Source organism: Pinus tabuliformis, chromosome 4_2, assembly GCF_031772625.1.
Source record: "Pinus tabuliformis cultivar Carrire ecotype Pingquan chromosome 4_2, CPIR1, whole genome shotgun sequence".
NCBI lineage: Eukaryota > Viridiplantae > Streptophyta > Pinopsida > Pinales > Pinaceae > Pinus > Pinus tabuliformis.
Window position 1 is genome coordinate 524,288,600 of NC_142304.1, and position 8,461 is coordinate 524,297,060.

Consider the following 8,461-nt stretch of genomic DNA (forward strand, 5'->3'; position numbering starts at 1 on the left):
AATCACTGCAAAAAGGAAGGTCATGACGATGATCATTGTTGGAAACAGTACCCGGAAAAGAGACCAAAGAAGTATGGAGGAAAAGGCAAGCAAAAGACAATGGCAACTGTGCAACAAGACCTTGGATCTGATTCGAGAGATGTAGCATTGATCACAACAATGGGAACAAAAGGTACTCTTACACCGCATGTTAATTCTGAATCACATGAAGGCACTAGTTCAATAAATGAGTCTCTTCCTAATGAACGAAAGAGAATTGAGCTATTTCATATTAGAGTTATCATAAATCATACAAAAGTGGAAACTCTATTTGATACCGGATCCCAAGAAAACTTACTTTCAAAGTCCTTGGTAAAGAAGCTAGGCTTGGAAACTACACCACATCCAAAACCTTACCCACTTGGATAGATACATGATAAAGCAAAAGTGAATGTAACTAAGTAGTGTAAGGTTAAATTTGTGATTGCTTCTAAGTTAGTGGATGAGGTAAAACTTGATGTGATACCATTGGATATATGTGGCATGGTGTTAGGGAGTCCATATCTATATGATAGAAAGGCAATCTTCTTCCGTCATGAAAACAAATACCAAATCACAAAATATGGGGTAGAATATATTGTAAGGGCTCATCAAACTAAAATCAGTGCCAGCCTTGTAAGTGCAGGACAAATGAAGAGGTTGGTGAATTCCAGTAAGGGTTGCATGCTTATGATTGTAAGGGGAAAAGATGCAGAATTATCCGATGCTTTCCAGGGTTGTGATTATGCGCATAAAAAGGAATTACGTGAATTAATTTCTAACTATGATGAGATGTTTCAGGAACCAAGAGGATTACCTCCGAAGAGGTAAATCCAACATGAGATCCAGTTGCAACATGACACTCCTTTACCGAATATTGGCATGTATAGGATGTCGACCATTGAGATGGAGGAGATCAAAAAGCAGGTGCAGGAACTATTGAACCAAGGGGTCATCAGACCAAGCACTTCTCCATGCGGTTCACCGATTGTCTTAGTGCCGAAGAAAGATGGCACATGGAGGATGTGCGTGGATTATCAAGCACTAAACAAAATCATGGTGAAAAATCGTTACCCTCTTCCCCACATTGATGACTTATTAGATCAGTTAAAGAATGTTATCTATTTCACCAAATTGTATTTGCGTAGTGGTTATCACCAGGTCTGAATTACAGAGAAGGATGTGTGGAAAACTGCCTTCAAGACTAAATAGGGGTTGTTCGAATGGATGGTGATGCCATTCGGACTTTGCAATGCTCCAACCACTTTCATGAGGGTCATGAATGATCTCTTTAGGCCTTTCATTGATGAATTTGTTCTTGTATATCTAGATGATATCCTTGTCTTTAGTAAAATTTGGAATGAACATGTATGTCATGTGAAGAAAGTGCTTGATGTATTGAGAAACGAAAAACTCTATGTAAAATTGTCAAAGTGTGAGTTTGGGAAAACCTCTTTGGTTTACCTAGGTCATATTGTTGGTCATGGTCAGTTAAAAATTGATCCTTCTAAAGTTGAAGCAATTGTAAATTGGCCTAAGCCTACTAGTGTAACCGAGGTTCGCAGATTTTTTGGGTGCAGTCCAGTGTTGGAGGAGATTTATTGCCAATTTCTCTATTATTGCAGCACCTTTACACGCATTGACAAGTGTAAAGCAAGTCTTTCAATGGGGAGGAAAGTAGCAGAACTCCTTCGAAACATTGAAAGAAAATATCAGCACCGCACCGGTCTTGGCCTTACTAGATCTCCAACAGCCATTCAAGATCGAGATAGACGCCAGCGTATATGCCATGGGAGTTGTACTGATGTAGCAAAAGAAGCTGATATGTTACCATTCAGAGAAGTTCTCTCAGGCTGTGATAAACTATCCCACTTATGACAAGGAATTATATGCCTTGGTCCAGAGTGTGAAAAAGTGGAAACACTACCTGATCAACAAGGATACCATCATCCATACGGATCATCAGCCCTTGTAGTATCTTCAGTGTCAAACCAAGTTGCAACAATCTCGTCATTTCAGGTGGATGGGTTTTCTGCAGCAGTTTCATCTGGTAATAAAGTACAAGAAGGGCACTAGCAACAAAGTGGCCGATATGTTATCTCACCCTCCTATTTCTGCTTCTGTTATTTTGCATAATGCTTCATTATCTTTTGAAATTTATGCTGAACAATATGTTAACGATGATGACTTTAAGGAGATTTATGCAAAACTAACCCATGGTTCACAGGTGGACAAATATCACTTGCAAGGGAAATTGTTGTATCACCTTGGCAAATTGTGCATACCCATAGGAGAAAGGGTACATGTAATCCCGTAGGCCCACACCTCCCTTGTGTCTGGTCATTTTGGTATTGAAAAAACTTTGTGTCATGTACAAAGATTTTGTTTTTGGCCTCATATGAAGAACATTGTGACTCACTATGTAAAGGGTTGTGTGATGTGTTCTGTTTCAAAGCCCTCTAATAGAAAACTCAGGCTCTACACACCACTCCCTATTCCGAGTAATCCATGGAAAAGTGCGTCGATGGATTTTGTAGGAGGTTTGCCTTTGTCTAGAAAAAGTCACGACTATTTGTATGCCGTCGTTGACTGTTTTAGTAAGATGTGTATTTTAATGCCTTGTAAAAAGCAGATTATTACATAGCAGACTGCTCATCTTTTCTTTTAGCATGTTTGGGTCCATTTTGGTTTGCCCACATCGATTGTGTCAAATCGGTACTCCCACTTTCTCGGAGATTTTTGGACCAGCTTGTGGAAGATGATGGACGCCAAGTTGAAAAGAAGCACGACAATCCATCCACAAACTGATGGACAGACAGAGGTTGTAAACCATACCATGGTACACTTGTTGTGAGGCTATTGTGGGAAACATCCTAAGTTGTGGGATGAGCATCTTCCATATGTGCAACATTCCTACAACCAAGCGGTGCACTCATCTACGCAACATTCACCATTTGAGACATATTTTGGACATATTTTGGACTATATGTCATTTGTGTGGACATATAGTCCTCTATTATGGAAGAAGGGCAACTCTCTAGTCCTCTCATCCAAAATGAAACCGATAGAAGCATGGAGGATTTGTCAGCAGCTACCAGCAGAGGATCGTTTTGGTTGGAGTCGAAAGCCACATGGGGCATTGCAGCCGTGGCTATTGTCAGTCGAGTAGCAGAGATGAAGGTTTTTTTTAATTGATTTCTGAGCTTGTGTTTTTATTTCCAGTCAAGTGTGGCAGTTGGATTAGGAAAACAGTATATTGTTGCTCATATAAACATTATATGCTACTATTTAATTAGGCTTCCATTCGGTGTTATATTAGGTTTTGTGTTTCAATTAAGTATAAGGGTGAGTACACTTTATTATGGTTTTCATGGATGTAAATTTTATTTTGGCATGGATATGAATGTGTAATATTATATTTATATTGTTTCATATGTTTTCAATACTGGTTGCAGGGGATTTGGATGGGAATGATTTGCGGAACTGCAATTCAAACTATTGTCCTCGTATTTATTACATGGAAAACAAATTGGGAGAAAGAGGTAAGTTTTTTCTCCTATTATAGGTTAACCATTTTTTATATTTTTTAATCAAACTCTGTATAAAGAGCTGAAGCCATGAGAATAAATGTATCTTCTCCATTGTTGCATAACCGCTTGTATTAAGTATTAATTTTTTTTTGAATTTCCTGATTTTCAGGTGATGCAGATCAATCATCAAGTGACAACAATGTTGGCAAGAGCATCTTTAAACGAATTTATGTGGGATACGTCAGAAATTTAATTGTTTTTTATTTTTTTAATTATCATGATATCATATTTGATAACACTATTAATTTTTATAGTTTTAAAATATTAAACCTTGAGTTTTTTATTCATAATATAGTCAGGATTAATCATATTAACATTATTTGATTGACGTTTTGAACCAGTTAATGTGATTCATCTTCATGACAAAAGTGAAAAAATCTATAAATCTTAAATAGCAAAAATACATTAGACTCCAAAATTAACAATTAAAAACTAATAAATAAAAATATAATTACTTATTTAACAATATAATACTATTATATATATTATTTATTTATTCATCAAATGTATTTATTTTAATATATACAACTAGTTTTTCGTAAAGTGAAATAGAGTGAAAAAGTTAAAATAAAAAAATAATATATATAAAAATAATTTAGATTGCTACCTTACCCATCACCCAATAATACATATTAACCATGTAATACAATACAATACTATGAACAAACTATATCCTAACAAAATATAATGACATAAACAAATAAATTATAAAATATGGTTATATCATATTTCAATAAATCACAATTATCATAACAAAAAATGAAGAAATAAACAAATAAATTATAAAACTATGAAATATGGTTATATCCTATTTCGATAAACACAATTATCATAACATGGCATGTACCTCAAATAACACAATCTTGAAAACTTTCATTTACAAAAAAAATGTTTCGTTAAATCCAAAAGTTGTCAAATAAAGGGAGAATAATTTAGAAGTTTGTCTACGCATTGTTCAGAACACTTTATTTCCCACATGTTTGATTAAAATTTATAAAAAAAATGTCTGGGCAACGTTCATAAAACTTTTTGTAGTTGTCTTTAGTGAGACTTTTTGGAGACTTTTCCGATGGGTTTTTCCGGTCAAATTTCTTTAAAATCCAGTGGCGATTTATTGAAATCGCAAGGTTGATATGTAATTTCTGCACTATCAAAGTGTCCTAGGGGTTTTTCAGGGTTCTAAATCCAAATATGCAGTTAAAAAACCATTTTAAATAATACAAATCAAGATTTAACCTCAGTTTTTTCCGCCGGATTCCGTCACCGGAATCTCCAAAAAATCGCACTAAAGACAACTCCAAACTTTTTTCCCTAGTACGAAAAAAGCTTAATATATATTATATTAATAAAAGTTATAAATGTGGTATAATTCATCACAGGTATTTTTGGGCAAAAACAAAACACAGAATGCATGACTTTTAAGAGTTTACTGTGACCATGAAAAGAGTCGAAAGTCCATATACATCAAGACAATATAAATAGCATAATGTGCTTGATACAGTTCCTGTGATGATGATAGAAAATGCATTTTCAGTGGCAATTGCCTATGGTATAGACAATCATCAGTTGTAGTTGTATTATTGTCCTGTATCCATATTGAAATAGATTGTTCCCCTCTAGAGAAACCTGTAGCATTTGAAACCAAAAATAGACGGAATCATTCTATCAATACAATGCGGTTTGGTCAACAGAAAGATAGAGATTTTTAAAATTACACCATCTAACGAGGAAGCTCAAGAAAGCTCCTCGTAGAGGACACTGTTTTTGCCAAGTGGCCAAGAAAACAAGTTCAAAATTACAAAAAAGAGAATAAGTAGTCATGCAATACTATCACAAAAATTTATATCACAGTTGTTCAACCTTTAAAGGGATCTATCTAAGTGTTACTCTCCCGAAGTGATGGCATGGGAAAGATTTATACATTATGAAACTATGTTTTGAAATTTATAAGCCTAATAACAAAAGTTACAAAAAAAAAACCATAAGAGACGTGCATAGAGGGGATTAACCCGGGTTTGGAATGTCCTCCATATCAAAATTGATCTAATCCCATGTGATCTCTAGATACCATTTGTCATTGTTGCCCTGTAAACCTTTTTTTGATAGTTTGTCTGCTTCCTTGTTAAGGCACCTTCCAATGTGTTGGATTGTGTAGCTATCTTGATATTTCCATAGGACTTCGATTCTTTCCATCCATCCTTGTATTCTGGGATTTTTTTATGGATGCCCTCCCCAAGACTTGATTGATTATGATTCTCAAATCACCATATATGTGGAGAGTGGGGTTCCCAAGGAAACTGTAGAACCATAGGAGACCCTAGAGAACTACTGCTTCAACTTTAGTGTTTGTACCAATACCGCAATTCCATTACATCCTGTATGTCAAGTCAGTGTTTATGGCAATCAAAAAGCCATAGACACAGTTGTTCCCTTGTGCAGCCCCATCAGAAAAACCCAAAGAGTAAGTGAATTGAAAATCATTCTTCATTTTAGGTTCATCTTTAGAGCATATTGGTTGTGAAGAAAAGAAAGAAATATTTGTGACAATTTTTTCAATTATTATTGAGAAATCCTCCCTGCTGTTCTGGAAGATGCTTCTATTCCTCCACTTCCAGATTGCCCAGAAGAGGAAAAGAGGGATAATACACCAGGTAGGATTTTGAGTGCACCACCATTTCAAAGAATCTCTAATACAAGTGTGTTGAATATATGGGAAGCCATAAAGGGAAGAAATCTTTTTCCATACCCGAGTAGTGAGGAGGCAGTGTAAAAAGATATGGTCATTGTCTTCTAAGCAGTTTTTGCATAAGTAGCATATGCCAAGTCCATACCAATTCTTTTTTTGTAAGTTTTCCCAAACTAGGATCCTATTATGGTAAACAAGCCAACTGAATATAATAATCTTGATTGGAGCTTTTGTTTTCCAGAAGGCATAAAGGATATGGTTCTCCTCTTTCCTGGCAACCATGTTTGATAATATATGGTAGGCGTCTGCTACAACTATGTTATTTGAAAGCATTTTTCTCGACCATATGATTTATCCTTGGTCATTGATCGACAGATGCCTAGTTGTTTCATATTTATGATAGTCTGAAACCATTCCTCTTCCAAGTGACCGGTTAATCCCAGTTCATAGGCACTTTTCCACACAGGGAGATTACCCTGCCAACCATTTATGACTTGTCCCCAGAAAAAGAAACCATGGTCGTTTAAGAGTTGTGTGATATTGTCGGAGATGGATAAGTTCGGTTCATCACCCATAATTAGGTCAAAACCAATAAGGATGGTATTTCCAGCCTGGAATTTCCATGCCAGGAGCTGAATGAAGCATTTCTCAATTTTTAGGAAACTTGACCAGATTGTTGAACCATATTTTTTACCAATTGAACCAAAACGGTACCAAAAAATGAAGTCTTTGTTCTTTAGATATTTGTGTTGTATGATCTTACTCATATACTTGCTCCAAATAAACCCCTCCAGAGAGATTTGATAAGTAATACCTCACCAAAACGACTAAGATCTAAAATTCCCCATCCACCCATGTCCTTTGGAAGAGTTATATTTGATAGCTTGGTCAGATGGAATTTTCTTCTATTGTGAGTGCCCGCCCAAATCAAATTTGCCATAAGTCGGTTTATGTCATTAATGATGGAGGTAGGTATATGAAAATGATGTGCCCAATATACACCCAGCTGTGTTAGAACGGCTTGTGTCATAATGGCCCTACCCCCTATGGATAGACATCTAAATTCCCATCCAGAAATTATTTTATAGAACTTTTCAGTGAGCCATTTCCAATTAGATATTCTATAACATGATGGTTTAAGTCTATAACCAAGATACTTCAGTCCATTTTTCATAGGTTTAGCCTCAATTCCAAATAAGTCTTTAATATATGTAATAGTTACCATATCAGATTGACTATAATAAAGAACTGATTTGTTGGAATTCATGCATAGTCCCGAAGCATTTTCAAATCTGCTGAAAATATTAAAAAGATAATACCAAGAGAAATGGCAGAGCATACCCATTATGAGGATGTCATCAACAAAGAGGTTATGTGAGATACTGATATTCTTCCCGAACTTCAGTGATTTGAAATGGCCCTCTAGAACCACTCTTTTGATATGCAGACTCAGACAATCCATTACCAGGATGAATAATAATGGAGATAAAGAGCATCCCTGATGAAGACCTCTGCCAGACCGGAAGAATCTTGTTGGAAGTCCATTGATGATGATAGCATAATTTACGTTGTCCACAAATGCCATGATCTAGTTGATACATCTAGGTTGTAAACCAATCTTGTTGAGAATTAGTCTAAGGAAGCCCCAATCCAAACAGTCATAATCTTTACAGTGATCTACCTGCAAAATAGCCATGTCCATGTTCTTTGTTTGGATCGAGTGCATGCTTTCTTGTGCATTTGCCACAACATCATAAATAATTCTCCCCGAAAGGAATCCATGCTGTTTAGGGGATATGAAGAGAGAAAGGGTATTGCGCAACCGCCTCGCAATAGTCTTTGATATGCTTTTATAGATGGCATTTCATAGTGAAATAGGCCTGTAGTCTGAGAATATCTCAGCAGAATTGTTTTTCAGAATGAGAATGATGTATGTTGAGGATATATTTTGATAAATATATCCCATATTTCTGGAATCCTTGATCATACCCAGTAGATCCATCTTGATAATTTCAAAGAAATGAGAGAACAGTTCACTAGTCCATTCATCAGGCTCGGGACTTTTGTCACTCTTAAAGGACTTGAGAACCCCCAGCAGCTCTTCTCAAAGACTTCCTTAAAAAAATTCTCATTTTTCTCCAGATCAAACATGATAAGATATGGTCTA

The 8,461-nt window shown here is 35.8% G+C and overlaps 1 protein-coding gene across 1 annotated transcript in view; it reads left to right on the forward strand.

The window, feature by feature from the left end:
- Positions 1–3,958, forward strand: part of LOC149170297 (uncharacterized) — a 293,637-nt gene extending 289,679 nt beyond the window's left edge. Inside the window, exons 3-5 of the mRNA XM_089425507.1 lie at positions 3,474–3,560; positions 3,718–3,803; positions 3,950–3,958. Coding sequence (XP_089281633.1) covers positions 3,474–3,560; positions 3,718–3,803; positions 3,950–3,958 — 182 coding nt within the window. The remainder of the gene's footprint in view (positions 1–3,473; positions 3,561–3,717; positions 3,804–3,949) is intronic.
- The last annotated feature ends 4,503 nt before the right edge of the window (positions 3,959–8,461 follow it).